The sequence below is a fragment of the Osmerus eperlanus genome, chromosome 14 (genome assembly GCF_963692335.1).
Source record: "Osmerus eperlanus chromosome 14, fOsmEpe2.1, whole genome shotgun sequence".
Classification (NCBI taxonomy): Eukaryota; Metazoa; Chordata; class Actinopteri; order Osmeriformes; family Osmeridae; genus Osmerus; species Osmerus eperlanus.
In genome coordinates, this window is record NC_085031.1 from 9,362,108 (window position 1) to 9,377,133 (window position 15,026).

At 52.4% G+C, this 15,026-nt stretch overlaps 1 protein-coding gene across 8 annotated transcripts in view; it reads left to right on the forward strand.

The window, feature by feature from the left end:
• fat1a (FAT atypical cadherin 1a) overlaps positions 1-15,026 on the forward strand; it is a 68,616-nt gene that overhangs the window by 51,462 nt on the left and 2,128 nt on the right. For 3 of the 8 annotated variants that reach the window (XM_062477255.1, XM_062477254.1, XM_062477257.1), the window contains 15 exons: positions 2,076-2,465; positions 2,683-2,897; positions 3,717-3,854; positions 4,190-4,333; positions 5,246-5,443; positions 6,369-6,971; positions 7,265-7,487; positions 7,716-7,847; positions 8,737-8,894; positions 9,803-10,277; positions 10,432-10,585; positions 11,145-11,255; positions 11,400-12,043; positions 12,177-12,314; positions 14,404-14,439. In XM_062477255.1, coding sequence (XP_062333239.1) covers positions 2,076-2,465; positions 2,683-2,897; positions 3,717-3,854; positions 4,190-4,333; positions 5,246-5,443; positions 6,369-6,971; positions 7,265-7,487; positions 7,716-7,847; positions 8,737-8,894; positions 9,803-10,277; positions 10,432-10,585; positions 11,145-11,255; positions 11,400-12,043; positions 12,177-12,314; positions 14,404-14,439 — 3,759 coding nt within the window. Of the gene's footprint in view, positions 1-2,075; positions 2,466-2,682; positions 2,898-3,716; positions 3,855-4,189; positions 4,334-5,245; positions 5,444-6,368; positions 6,972-7,264; positions 7,488-7,715; positions 7,848-8,736; positions 8,895-9,802; positions 10,278-10,431; positions 10,586-11,144; positions 11,256-11,399; positions 12,044-12,176; positions 12,315-12,657; positions 12,720-13,800; positions 13,861-14,403; positions 14,440-15,026 lie in introns of those variants that run through there. The other 5 variants (XM_062477256.1, XM_062477258.1, XR_009932101.1 and 2 more) reach the window with 4 other exon arrangements.

A 15,026-nucleotide genomic window follows, 5' to 3' on the forward strand; every position in this document is an offset into this window, starting at 1 on the left:
GAGCCTTGGTAAAGACGTTCATTTCCTTTGTTGCATACAGATGCATTTACATTTATGCATTTAGCAGACGCTTTTATCCAAAGTGCACAGCTTTTGTGCACTCTGCAGCAAGGCCCTGCAGTACTGCAAAAATCCCTGTTCCACTTTGCACCAAGAGAGCGGGTGACAGACTTTTTAAATGGTTTCTCTTTCTTTCTCTCTGTGACTCGCTTCTTAAAGTGAGTTGACATTCTAACAGACTGAACAGGAGGTTCAAACTGGGTCTCCGGAACAGGGAGAGCAGACAAGGGCTTTGAGGGCGTTTGGTGGGGGGGGAAGGGGTGCAGGATCCATTTTGAACAGAGGCATAATGCCAGTAGGAGTAGCATGGAATTCACCTTTCATTCTGAGCAAGGGGAATTAGATGGAGAGATGGGAGTTGTTACCCTGTTATCTTAGCCATGGGCGATGATTATTTGGTGTCAGGGTGAAGAAGAAGGGTGAGAGATTTGATTGGGGGGGATTTGATTGTTTGGGTGGAGGTTGGAAGGTGCACACACTGATTTGCCACAGTCCATTTGTATTCTTTCATTATGTTAGTCAGCCAAGAAGAACTGGATAGTCCTCCTACGCTCTCTCTATTTCACACGCACACACACACACACACCGTACGACAGATTTGTCCCCACCGAACAATGGAATCAAGAGATGAGCCACAGTACTTGCATTGTCGAGTCGCTCCTGCACACACACACACATTCCAGGCACGGCCCGTCCCCTGCAGCCGCCCTATCATCTCCTCCCTGAGAGAGGCTTCACTTGATGCTTACCCTCTTCAGTTCTGCCTTCACTGTAGCTCCGAGCACGGCATTCATCAGGGGCGCAGGGAAGAAGCCGCCAGGCGGACTCTCAGACAGACACCGGCCTGGTGCCCTTGATCTGAGATAAAGACTAGTTATGTAGACGCACACACGTTCCTCGATGGTGCCCCCCTCTTCTGACCTTGCTTATTTCACTCTCGCCAGTATATCGTGTTCTTTCTGTCAGAGTATCCCTTTGGCTGCTCTGACTTAACCCTTCTTTTTTCCTTTCAAATTGGTTCTTTCCATTTGTCCCGGCCTCTCCGTAGCCCCAAGGCTAAGCACTGTTCTGATGTTTTTTTGGCGTAGGCCCACCTCAAGTGTGGCTGTGTGGCGTAACTGAACGCAGCCAGAGCTCAGCGCAACATGGGGTTTTACCATTGCTCATTTGTGTGTGGCCAATAAGGAGTCTGGAGTCGTCCAACATTATAAATGTTTGGCGAGAGGAATGTATATTGCTAAACGATTCGGAGCGATTCACTTTCTTGGTCATTAAGCAGTTTCCATCTGAGGACTTGGGTGTGATCGGAGAGATGTGGAGGAGCAATAAGCAGACCTCAGTGCTGCTGGCTAGCGCTCACCTCTCTCCTCCTCTACAATCTCTCCCCCTCTTCATCTCTCTCTCGTTGTCCTTGTCTCTACTCTCTCCATCTCTCCTCTACTCTCACTGTCTCTCTTTGACTCTACTCTCCCTACCTCTCTCCTCCTCTCCCCATCCCTCCCTATTTTTCATCTCCCCGTCTTTCTTTCCCCCATATTTCCTGTCCTGCCCCCCGCCCCCTGCCCCCATCCCTCATCCCCAACTCTCCTCTCCTCTGTAGATAATGAGATCCAGGGAGATGGGAGGGGACGCTCACCTGATAAACGCCAGTGAAACGATGTATTCAGAACAGGGGCCACCTGCCGCAGAGACATTAGCATTATTATCACCATCCGTCTTTGTCTCGTTGTTCTGGGACGGCGGCGTGGGCGGGGAGCTATGACTGATGGTTGTGATGAGGAGAGCGTGCTTGTTGTTAGCGTCGGCTGCTGCAAAGGGAGCTGGTGTCAAAACAAACTTTTCTTTCTCTGCATATGCCATCACTAGTAGTCCTCGGCTGATTTCCATGTATTCACAGGGCTAGTGTTTATGCCTGGTGAACTGCTTATTTTTTAGGACGCAAAGCAAGAATATTTTCGGGGTGAAATTCCCGCGCGTACCTCACCGCCTGTTCCTCGGCCCCCGTGTGTGCGCAGGTATGAACAGCGACATCCTGTACTCGCTGGCTGACTCGGCCGACGGCCACTTCTCCATCGACGAGCGCAGCGGCGTGGTGACCCTGGAGCGCCCGCTGGACCGGGAGGTGCAGGCGGTGTACGAGCTGCGCGCGCGTGCTACCGACCAGGGCTCGCCCCGGCGCCTCTCCTCACTCAGCCAGGTCACCGTGTCCGTGCTGGACATCAACGACAACCCGCCGGTGTTCGAGCGCCGCGAGTACGTGGCCACCGTGGCGGAGGACATCGCCGTGGGGACGCAGGTGCTGCGGGTTCTGGCGGCCAGCCGGGACATCGAGGCCAACGGGGAGATCGGCTACGCCATCGTCAGCGGCAACGAGCACGGCATGTTCAGCGTGGACCCCAAGACGGGTATGTTCTCAGATGCACACTGACTTGACTTGAAACATGATTACAGATTATTATATAATACCATTGATTTACAGTAACATAGTCTCGATGTCTGCAGGTAGGTTAATAGCCTGAGGGAAATCCTTGATTATTTTACCTGGTTTGTTTTCCTTTAATTTAACCCTCCCTGCTTCTCCTCCCTTCCTCCCTCCCTCCCTCCGCCCCCACCCCACCCCAGGCGACGTGTTTGTCATCGAGCCTCTGGACTACGAGGTGTCCCATGAGTACTACCTGACGGTGGAGGCCAAGGACGGAGGCACGCCTCCTCTCAGCGACATGGCCACCGTCAACATCAACCTGACGGATGTCAACGACAACAGCCCCACCTTCAGCCAGGGGACCTACGGCGCCGTGGTTGGCGAGGACGTGGAGCCTGGCAAGACGGTGGTTGCGGTGAGTCTGCCCGCTCTGACTTCTGACCCCTTGTCCTTCCACAGCGACGGTGGGCCAGCCGCGTTGACGGAACGCTCTTGCTTTAAGCCTGTACTCTTAAGACACTTGTTCAGTTCAACCGTTCACTGTGCTGTTTCTGCCTGCTGCCCCCTCACTCCCCCCCCCCCCCCTCCTCCTCCTCACCTTCTCTCCTCTGTCCGTCATGAGTGAGCACCTGTGTCAGACCACTCCGGAGCTAAATTAGGACGTGAGCACTTCATGCTCTGAGTAGCAGCGACCCATTCACCAACTCACATGCATTCACCAGCACACACACACACTGTGTTTAATTAAAGACAGGTGACTCGTTAAGTCCCTGACTGGAGAAGTACCAGCTAGTCTCCCCCGTCCCCTGCCTCTCCCTCTGCCTCTTGTGTTCTCCTTATCTTTCTCTCCAATGACATTCACATTTCGCCTGCATCCCTCCCTCTTCTCATCTTGCCCGATCTATTCCTCGTCTTCTACACCATGCAGACTTCCATTTCCTCCTCCCCCTCGCCACCCTCTTCCATCCACCTGGCCATCTATCAAGTACACACCGCCTGCCTAATCGTCCTCGATATTAAAAAGTCCACGTGGAGATGAAATTCCACCGCCTGCCAGTATCCTCCCTTCGGATTCTCTCCTGCCCCTGTTTTCTTCAGGACTGCTGCCAAAGCATGTGCACGGCCGTGTCCTCCGCTCCCATCACGTTTGTTTCAGTGCGGGGATCACGCTTGTATGCCTTCGCCTCGGCCTTGGCTCCCAGCTCCTGACTCCCTCCTGTGCGCGTGTTCCCAGGTCATGGCTGAGGATGCAGATGGCCCCTCCTTCAACCAGGTCCGCTACACCATAGTGGAGGGCAACCAGGGCACTCCCTTCACCATCGACCCGCTGAAAGGAGAGGTTAAGGTGGCACGCCAGCTGGACAGAGAGAAGGTCGGAGCAGTGTTATATGTTATTGTCTGATTATTTTAGCAGTCCTTGTGTGGTTCGAAATTGTAATGGTAGAGGTCTAGTGTGTGTCTGTGTGTGTGTGTGTGTGTGTGTGTGTGTGTGTGTGTGTGTGTGTGTGTGTGTGTGCGTGCATGCGTACGTGCTCTCTAATTGCCCTCTGTAGACTCCAATCAAAGCGGAGTCAGACTCAGGGAAAATCCATCTGTCAATTCCCCTGTTTTATCTCTTGCATAAGTACACCTGGCCGAGAAGTACTAATGATCTTTTCTGTCTCTCTTTCTCCTTGTCTCTCTTTTTCCGCCCTTCCTCTCCCTCAGACGTCAGGCTACACGCTCACGGTGCAGGCGGCCGACAACGGGTCGCCTCCGCGCACCAGCAGCGCTACGGTCAACATAGACGTGTCGGACGTCAACGACAACCCACCCATCTTCTCCCAGGCCAACTACAGCCTCATCATCCAGGTGGGAGAGAGAGACATAGAGAGAGAGAGAGAGAGAGAGAGAGAGAGAGAGAGAGAGGAGAAGGGGAGAGGTAAGGAGGGGGAGGAGTGGGATGTCTGCGCAAGGAGAAGAGAAGTGAGGGAGGGGGAATTAAAGAGACACAATGCCCTTTGAATGTAAAAGAAGGCGAGAGCGGGAGAAGACGAGGAAGAGGTGAGGGGGGGGGGCGGAAATAAGGGGAAGGCGTGGATTGAAATGCAGCAGGGACGCAGCAGAAGTATTCTAATGAAAAAGATCGAGGCGGGAATGGGGAGGAGAAGAATAGATAGGAAAGCAAGATAGGAGTGATGGATGAGCGGAGGAGGAGAAGTGAGGAGAGACAGGATGCACCTGCAGGAGGCAGGCAGGGAGGGGCCGATGTGCGAGATGATGGGGGTGGGAGAGACGGGGGAGGGCTGGACGGCTACTGAGTGATGACGCATTGAAGGCTTTTCTGTGTTGGGAGAAACTGAAAAAGTAATCTCGCCGAGAGCGCAAAATAAGGGACCCCGGTCTCAGTTGAGAGAACACACACATCGAGAAAATGAGGAGGCATCAGAGGAGGCTAAAAATAGAAACGATCCATCTCAGTTGTTCTTGAATGTCAGATATCACCCAGTTTAGGCCAGTGTTTAGGTGCTAAGCTGGGTGCTACCGTGGCTGAACGCGATGTGTTGCTGCACAGACACTCACCACCCCTCCATCGTACACTCAAGCACAAGCATCCTTCTTTACTATAAATATATAAACATTTGAGCTATATCAAATATACAATTTGATATATTCAGTTTAATCATATTCGGTTTTATTGATTGATTGGTTGAATGAATATTATTATCTAGGCTGACCTCTACATCCAACGTCCAACCCTAAACCCCGTCTCTCCCTGCGCAGGAGAACCGCCCTGCCGGGACCAGCGTCCTCCAGCTGACTGTGACGGACCGCGACGCCACCCACAACGGGCCCCCGTTCACCTTCGCCCTGGTGGGCGGCAACGAGGGCGAGGCGTTCGCCCTCAGCCAGCAGGGGGAGCTGCAAGCCATGGGGGAGATGAACAGGAGGGCCAGGGAGCACTACCTCCTGGAGGCCCAGGTGAGCCGCGCTGCTGCACAGGAAGAGGGGTTTATTTCACGCTCGACGAGCCACGGCTAGTTTGCGATAGTGACAGGGGACAGAGACGGGATGTGTAGGGGAGAGAGAGAGGGGAGGACGTGCGGGAAAGGGCCTCCGTAAAGGCCTTAGGCAACGTGGTACATGGCGATACGTTTTGCCCGTGTATTTGCCTTTTCTGTGGCCAGAAGCTCATTCCCTTGTCCTCCCAAGCACTCCCTCCTGTAACACCCTCTCTCTCTCCCCTCATCTTTCATCTTTTGCCGAAGTAAAAAATCCCTCCTTTTGCGGCTACAAGTCATCTAAGGATGGGTATGAAAGCCACAGCTATGATGTGAGGTTGAAATATATTCAGAAAGCGGCTGGCCTCTCACACGCAGTGCGAGAACGTGCCACAGAGATGCCCTCTCCCAGCGGAGAGGCGTTTGTTCTGCCAGATAACACGCAGCGGGGTTGTGATTGGTACACTCGGCGGAGAGAAGGAAGGAGAGAGAAAGAGAGGGGAGTAAGCGAGTGAGTGAGAAGGAGAGACAGAGTGGGCAGACAGGATAAGAAGGAGATGGGAAAACAAATTGAAAGCGCTACAAGATGTACATTCACTCGTTTTCTTTTTTCTTTAGACGAGTTGTAGGGAGATCATCCGTTTATATCAGTCTGCATAGGTTCATATCAGTGTTAGTCTGAGCCATGTGCATCTAACAACATTTAGGCTCGCACTCGGTGTATAATAATACAGTAAGTGTAGTTGAAAAAAACCGGAAAGTCTCTTTTTTGACTGGTCTGGTGAGCATGGAAGTGCTTGTGTGCCCTCCAGTGGTAGGAAACAGACACAGCGTTTCTTTCTGCGACCTGTTAGCTGACTCAACCCTCTCCTCCCTCCCCCTCTCCCCCTCCCTCCCTCCCCCAGGTGTCAGACAGTGGTAAACCCCAGCTCCTGTCCACCACCTTCATCAGCGTCCGCATCATCGAGGAAAGCGTTTACCCTCCGGCCATCCTACCCCTCGACATCTACATCTCCACGGCCGGCGACGAGTATCCCGGCGGCGTCCTGGGGAAGATCCACGCCACCGACCAGGACGTCTACGACACGCTCACCTACAGCCTCGCCCCCTCCTACTCCGCCGCCGCGGGCACGGACGGCGCCCTGTTCTCCGTCTCCGCCTCCGACGGCAAGGTGATCGCGCAGCGCCCGCTGGACGTGGGCCACTACCCGCTCAACGTGACCGTGACGGACGGACGCTTCACCACGGCGGCCGACGTCAACGTGCACGTGCGGCAGGCGCCCAGCCAGGCGCTGGACAACTCCATCGGCGTGCGCTTTGCCGCCATCGCGCCCGAGGAGTTCATCGGGGACTACTGGCGGAACTTCCAGCGCGCGCTGAGGAACATCGCGGGGGTGCGGAGGAGCGAGGTCCAGCTGGTCAGCCTCCAGCCTGCAGAGCAGTCCTCTGGGGACCTGGACGTGCTGCTGGCCCTGGAGAGGTCCGGGAGCCCCTACCAGCCCCAGGAGGTCAGCCCCAGCCTCTCTCTACCTCTGTGTGTGTGCGTGTGTGTGCGTGTGTTGATGAGTGAGTCACCACTCAAAGCACAAGGGGCTTCAGCCCACGCTCATGAAACTTAACCACTATCTAGGAGCATGAAAATACATGCCAGTGAATTCATAAGAAATCATTGAGCAGACATTTTTATCCGAAGCTGATGTAACCCCAAGTTATATATTTACATGTTATGTAACATATTTTGTATGAATAGAATATTTGATGTCTTAAAAAAAAAAAGTCGACATGCTTTTATCCTGTGAAGGTTGTGTTCCGCAAGCTGAACTCGTCGGCGGCGGTGATCGAGGAGATGACGGGCGTGCGCATCGTGCGCGTGGTCATGAAGCTGTGCGCCGGGCTGGACTGCCCGCTCCGCTACTGCGACGAGGCAGTGACGCTCGACAAGACGGCCATGTCCACCTACAGCACCGCCCGCCTCAGCTTCGTCACCCCCCGCCACCTGCGCACCGCCACCTGCCAGTGTGAAGGTAGGGGGACGACACACACGCACCTGGACACACACAAACCCAAACAGAGCCAGCGACTGACCCATTAGGACAGACGCACAAAGCCTGACGTACACAAAGACTCCATAGTCAACACGCTGTCCTCGACAACCCCCTCCCTGCCATACACACACACAACACCACCACCTACCCATGTTGTTATGGAGCAGGTGCATTCCGTGACCCTGTGCTCCTGTGTGTGTGTTCCAGGTGGTAGCTGCCCCTTGTTGAACAAGCTATGTGAGGCCAGCCCCTGTCCAGAGGGCATGGAGTGTGTAGCTGACCAGAAGGAGGCCAAGTATAGCTGCGTGTGCCCAGATGGCAAGAGGGGCAAGTGCTCCGGTAGGAACGCTCGCCTCCCACCCTGTCTGCTAGACACCTCTGACCTCCTCCTCACTCCCTGCGTACACGAACACACGCACAAACACACTCACGCACACCTTTATTTTTTCCTCCCTTTGCTTTTCTATCTCTTTCATCCCTCCTTTAATGGTGAATGGGTTTACTTTATAAACTTCTCCCTCTTCTCTCCTCTCCTCCTCTCCCCCCTCTTCTCTCCTCCTATCCTCCTCTTCTCTCCTCCTCTCCCCCCTCTTCCATCCTCTCCCCCCTCTTCTCTCCTCCTCTCCCCCCTCTTCCATCCTCCTCTTCTCCTCTTCCCCCTCTTCTCTTCTCCTCTCCCCCCTCTTCCTTCCTCTCCACCCTCTTCTCCTCTCCCCCCTCTTCCATCCTCCTCTCCCCCCTCTTCTCTTCTCCTCTTCCCCCCTCTTCTCTTCTCCTCTTCCCCCCTCTTCTCTTCTCCTCTCCCCCCTCTTCCATCCTCTCCCCCCTCTTCTCTTCTCCTCTTCCCCCTCTTCCATCCTCTCCCCCCTCTTCTCTTCTCCTCTTCCCCCCTCTTCTCTTATCCTCTCCCCCCTCTTCCATCCTCTCCCCCCTCTTCTCTTCTCCTCTTCCCCCCTCTTCTCTTCTCCTCTTCCCCCTCTTCTCTTCTCCTCTTCCCACTCTTCCATCCTCTCCCCCCTCTTCTCTTCTCCTCTTCCCCCTCTTCCATCCTCTCCCACCTCTTCTCTTCTCCTCTTCCCCCCTCTTCTCTTCTCCTCTTCCCCCTCTTCCATCCTCTCCCCCCTCTTCTCTTCTCCTCTCCCCCCTCTTCCATCCTCTCCCCCTTCTTCTCTTCTCCTCTCCCCCCTCTTCTCCTCTCCCCCCTCTTCTCTCCTCCTCTCCCCCTCAGACGGGCACTCTCTGACATTTAACGGCAGCGGCTATGTCCGGTACCGTCTGATGGAGAACGAGAACAAGGAGGAGATGAAGCTGTCCCTGAGGCTCAGGACCTTCTCCAACCATGCCACCGTCATGTACGCCAAGGGCACCGACTACAGCATCCTGGAGGTGTGTATGTGTGTGTGTCAGTGCGTTTGTGTGCACTTTCTATAAACCAACATCGTGCTAGGAGCACGCCTCGTCAGAACAGAGTGCTGAGTGACAGAACACTGGTAGTCTTCCACCAGCACTCCATTTTCCTCGCAGACTTGTCAGCTCGTGTTTTATCACCTATCAGAGCCCGTTTTATCCTATGTGTGATCTGCTTGATAACCAAAGAACTACAATACCCAGCCCCCCCCTGGCCACCTTCCTCTGTGTCTACTGCTCTACATCTGTGGTGGCCATTTGGAGAGGGTTTTTTTAGGTGAAGGGGCTTTGGGAATGCATCAGTGGGCTGAAGGAAAATACATACACACACACACAGTCTTACTCACACACATACAGGGACTATTTCTGTTCTGGGAGGGAAGCACAAAGTCCTTTCTCACACATTCCTCTCTGAGGGGAGCTAGTGGCGTGGGAGAGCGGGGTGGCAGACTTTGAACAGGGAGACCTGGCAGGCTTAACAGGGTCTCCATTACCTCCCTGTCTGTTCTGGTGTGGGACCATATTACACCACAGCACCCCCCAATCGCAGAATATCCTGTACATGTTTTACCAGTTGTTCAACAACGGACTGAGCGCAACTGTACTTTGCTTGTGCAGAACATGATAAAGCCTTAGTTGTTTATTCTAGTTCAGCTGTAATTTTTTCGAGGGCTCATTGAAAGTGATGAACTGAACTCATCCACTACAAATGAATAGCTTCACAAGCGGGTGAGCAGTTGTGGCCGTCCAGCACTAGAATGCTTACAAAGCACGTTAAACCTCCTCCTTTCTCTCAACCCCCCACATCTCTCTCTATTCCCTGTCCCCTCCCGTCCCCCATCTTTCCATCTCCCCCCCACTCTGGCCCGTTCTCGCCCCCACATCAGATCGTGAACGGCCGTCTGCAGTACAAGTTTGACTGCGGCAGCGGGCCGGGCATCGTGTCGGTGCACAGCACCCAGGTCAATGACGGCGAGTGGCACACCGTCTCCCTGGAGGTGGACGGCAACTACGCCAAGCTGGTCCTGGACCGCGTGCACGCCGCCTCGGGCACGGCGCCGGGCACCCTGCGCACCCTCAACCTGGACAACAACCTGTACTTCGGCGGGCACGTACGGCAACACTCGGCCGCCGGGCGCCACGGGCGCAGTCTGCCCGTCACCAACGGACTGCGGGGCTGCATGGAGGGCATGGTACTCAACGGGCAGGAGCTGCCGCTCAACACCAAGGCCCAGCGCGCTCACGCCGTGCTGGAGGAGGTGGTGGAGGTGGCGCCCGGCTGCGCGCTCCTCATGCCTGCCGACGGTTGCTCCAGCAACCCCTGCACCAACGGTGGCACCTGCTCCTCTCTGCCCAACGGAGGTATGCTAGTATTGTCACCTCCCCTTCCCAGGATCTCTTTGTATGTGTGTGTGTGTGTGTGTGTCCCCTCCCCCAACCGGCTTGCTCTTTCTAGCGACCCACAGCCTCTCTGAGTATGAGCTACGACAATCTCACCTTTCCCTCCCCCCTCCAGGCTTCTTCTGTAAGTGCCCGGTCTCCTTCATGGGCACACACTGTGAGGTTGGCGTCAGTCCCTGCGCTTCCAATCCATGTCTGTATGGGGGCACCTGCGTGCCTCGCTCCGATGACTTCTATTGCCAGTGCAGAGGGCAGTACTCAGGCCAACGGTTTGTCTTTACACACACGTGCACGCCTCACACACACACACACAGCATTACACTACTCTGTTCCTTGCCAACACACATATACGCGTCACCTGCACATTTTCATAACTAAACTATCAAATTGGGAGAAACCGACCAGTTTTGAATGAAACTTTTCAACCGTAATAAAAGCTCTGGCCGGGGGTCTGTGTCCTGCAGATAGCTGGTATAGGCATTTCTCTGTTCATATCTTCCCTCCCGGGAAGGCCCATTCTACAGGCCCAAAGACATAAAAGATGTATTTTCTTTATAGCCTGTAATGCTTCTTACTGCTCCATTACCTCTATCTGAAATTGCGATCAGTCTGGCCCACCTGTAGATAACTAGCACACTGATCTGATTGGAAATGGCTTCTGTAATTTGATCCGTGGTATAAAAATATAAAATACATAAAAAATCTGCACATTCGCGTCAGTGACTACAAATTCAATATGGACCCAATCTATGGCAGTGTAGATGTCATTTTTCACCAGACTTAGTATTAAGAGGAATGTGACGCATGAGTGTTTTTCCTGCTCTACAGGTGCCAGCTGGGGCCATACTGCACAGACAATCCCTGTAAGAACAGCGGCAAGTGTATTGACAGCCTGGACGGCCCCGTCTGTGAGTGTGAGCCCGGCTTCCAGGGCGACAGGTACGCAGGATTTAAAACCTTCTAGAGACTTCTAAAACCTAGAAGTGTCCCTCACCCTGAACTGCATTTCATTATCTGTAGAGTACAGAATAACACACCACATTTTTTTGTTCTGTCCCTGACTGCCCCCCCGCTGTGTTCCAGGTGCCTCAGCGACATGGACGAGTGCCTGAAGAATCCCTGCTCCAATGGAGGCCAGTGCCAGAACACCTACGGATCCTACAGGTGCAACTGCTCCTCAGGCTTCAGCGGCTCTCTGTGCGAGCTGCGCTCGGCTGTCCGCAACGACTTTGTCTCCACCTCCTGGAACATCGGGCTGGAGGAGGTCATAGGCATCGTGGTCTTCGTGTTCAGCATCTTCCTCCTGGTCCTCGTGTTCGTGCTTGTCCGCAAGCGGGCATGCCGAGGTGGCAGGTCCAAAAACGACGACGACAAGCACCTGAGAGGCTCGTCCGGGCCGCACTCCTTCCTGCAGAGGCCGTACTTCGACGCCAAGCTGAGCAAGAACATCTACTCGGATGTCCCGCCGCAGGTCCCTGTCAGGCCCATCTCCTACACTCCCAGCATCCCCAGCGACTCCCGCAACAACCTGGACCGCAACTCCTTCGAGGGCTCGGCCATCCCGGAGCACCCGGAATTCAGCACATTCAACCCAGACTCTGTGCACGGACACCGGAAGACGGTGGCGGTGTGCAGCGTGGCGCCCAACCTCCCGCCTCCGCCGCCATCCAACTCGGTCTCGGACAGCGACTCCATCCAGAAGCCCAGCTGGGACTACGACTACGACGGTAAGCTCCAAGCCATGAGTCCCAAATCTGAATCTGGAGCCTTGCATGTCATGTTCTTGCTGTTGATTCATTGTTTCTCTTGATGCTGACATCTACGTTTGACACATCCTGTTAAAATGCCTTCCCCCGCCAGCTAAAGTGGTGGACTTGGACCCATGCCTCACCAAGAAGCCGGTGGAGGACAGCGCCTGCCACCCCTACAACACTAGAGAGAGCATGTCTGAGGTCCACTCCCTCAGCTCCTTCCAGTCAGAGTCCTGTGACGACAATGGTAAGTCTCCTCAACTCCGACACCGGCACCTTTTTCAACTTTTCACAGCTTTTCCACAAGATTATATCTCACATCCAAAAGATACCTATCTCTCCCAGATGAACCAGTTCAGACTATGTTTACTTTAACATGACCTTGTCCTAAACTTTGACAAGTGACACATTTTGCACAGATGCTGTTTCATATTCGAGTGCTAGCCACCCACCTCTCTCAATTCTAGCGACCGGCGTGTCTACATGCTAACTCCTCTTGCTCTGCACCCCGGGATCCCATCAGCCCGATCGGTGGCGGGCTCTGAGTCATGTGATTCTTTTCTCTCCCCTTCTTTGCTGCGGGGCCTCAGCTCCCATATGGATCAAATCGGTCCACCGGACCAGAACACGGTTTTAACTAGGGGTCCATCCCGTAAGTCCTGCTATCACCTTCCCCGCTACTGAAGGAAGCAATCAACCAGGGTTCCAGAGATTCTCAAGGCATACGATAAAAGCATTTCCATTCCAGTTTTTTTTTCTTTTTTCCAAGGAGCAGACTCTTTATTTACCTAATTTATATTTGTGACACAAAGTCAGCTTGCGGTAGGGTTTCTGTTTTTGACTTCTGCTCAATTATTTACCTGCATGCTCTTTCTTTTCTACTTTTTTGCTTCCTTTTTGTCTGTTTCTTCTTGTGTGTGTGTCCTTGTTGTTTTTGAACCAAATCCAGTCGCAGATGGATGTTTGAAGAAGGCAACAAGGGACATTGCTCCAGGGTAGATAAAAGTACATATGATGGTTTATCCTGACCCACCTCATCTCCCCTTGACTACCCCTGTGGGCTCCTTCCAGGGGCCTCAGAGCTCTCGGGGTATGGGGAGTGTATGTGCCATCATGTCACCTTCATCTGTACTTGACCCTTTCCAGAAAGAAACAGTTGTTATGTGTCCAGGTTGATCGTCCTGGACACAAAATACAAGAAATTATCGATTTTGGAACTGGATTTCGTTTTTGTATCCCTTGAGAATTTCACACTGATCCTTCCTTCTGTATGGTCAATGGCACCCCTTCCCCTGGCATCTCAGTCTGTTGCTGGTGTGTGTTCTCTTGCCGTAAAATACTCGACACCACCCACCCTTCATCCACGGTGTCTCGTCCCACCCATGTTGTGACCAGTAGTCAAGGATGCCTCCCCTCCTTCACACATCCTCTCCTGCGGTACCAACACCCCTAAACATCAGCCCTAGTACGCGTGTCCCGTCTCGTCCTCCACCGCACCCGGAAAGCGCTAGATACTGTATGTAATCGATCAAGTCTATCTGTCCTCAACCAGAGGTGGATTGTTGGAAATTTAAGAGTTGACATCTCACTCCTCGCACTACATTTTACAATCATTTTTTTCCACGTTTTTTTTTTTCTTCTTCTTTTCATTGTGATTCACTCTATTTTCAACCAAAACGTTTGTACTAACGGCAGACTTCTCTCACCTCCCACCTCCTCCTTCCTCTCACAAGCCTCCCTAGTGACAGTAATCCACCTTGTCAACTCTGCTGTTGACTCGGTGGGAGGAGAAGGTATTCCTTTATTACTTCATCCTCCCCTACCCACCTGTGGAGCTTCATCTGTCTGTGGGGTTTTCTGTTCTCATCTCCAGTAGTATAGTCCTTTTGTATTTTTTTATCTGTTTTCCTCGTATGTTGGGATGAATAGGAACTTTCACAGAACGGCCATTTCCTTATCCAGCATCTACAATATTTGGAACGTTCAAGCGGTGACTTGAACTTAAAGATGTGTTGAATAAGCAGTGAGAATTGAGAAAATGAGAACGACATATGTCAAAGATGGAACAGCTGCCAAGGTAGAATCACCTTGGGAGTCTGCAGTGGGTTCCTCTCACCCATCATTGGTTCACAGCTGTGTAAGGAAATGGCCAGTCTGTTGTCTTGCAGCCATAGTCTGCCTCCTTCTCCCAGGTCACTAAGTTGTTTTACTCCTCTGTTTTCTCTGTCACATTCATCCATTATGGTTATGGATTCTACTGTGACTTTATCTCCCAGTTTATGAACTTATTCTTGACTTGTTGTCTTTCTCTCCTCTCTTTCTTGCCTCGTCAAAAGAGTCATTTTTGGCTCACGAGCTCAAGAATCCAAGAGGTGATTTTTCTATCTTTGTTTGCCTGAAGCCCACTCCCATAACTATTGTATCTATGTAGTATGACTGTGCTGTAAACTCTCTGTGTAGTCTGCCTGATTGTGCAGGCTTCGCAAGGCATTCCCGGATGCTTTGCACATTATTGCCACACATGCATGTTTACTGCTTGGATATTGCTAAGATTTGTCAAATAAGTTAAATTAATCACTTTGCATGACAGTATTTTGGCATTCGTGCTGTGACAGTATAGTGTTTTTTCTTCATTGTTTTACTTAAATCATCATGTAATCAAAGCCAACCTAGAGAAGAAAACTACAGATAGATTGGTAATTTTATTGATGGTCAGCAGTAATGAGATATGAGACAAAATACTTATTTTGTCACAGCACAAATCCCTTCGACTCTTTGTCTTTCTGCATTGGTAACCTCGACCCTAACAGATTGAGTAATATCACCCAGGTGCTTTTAGACACCCCAGTCTATAACCATTGAAAGATGTTAGAAACAATGATTTCTAGATCATATATGTACATCTATGTTATAATAATTTATTTTTTTAAATACATTATTGTCTCATCTGATCAAGTGC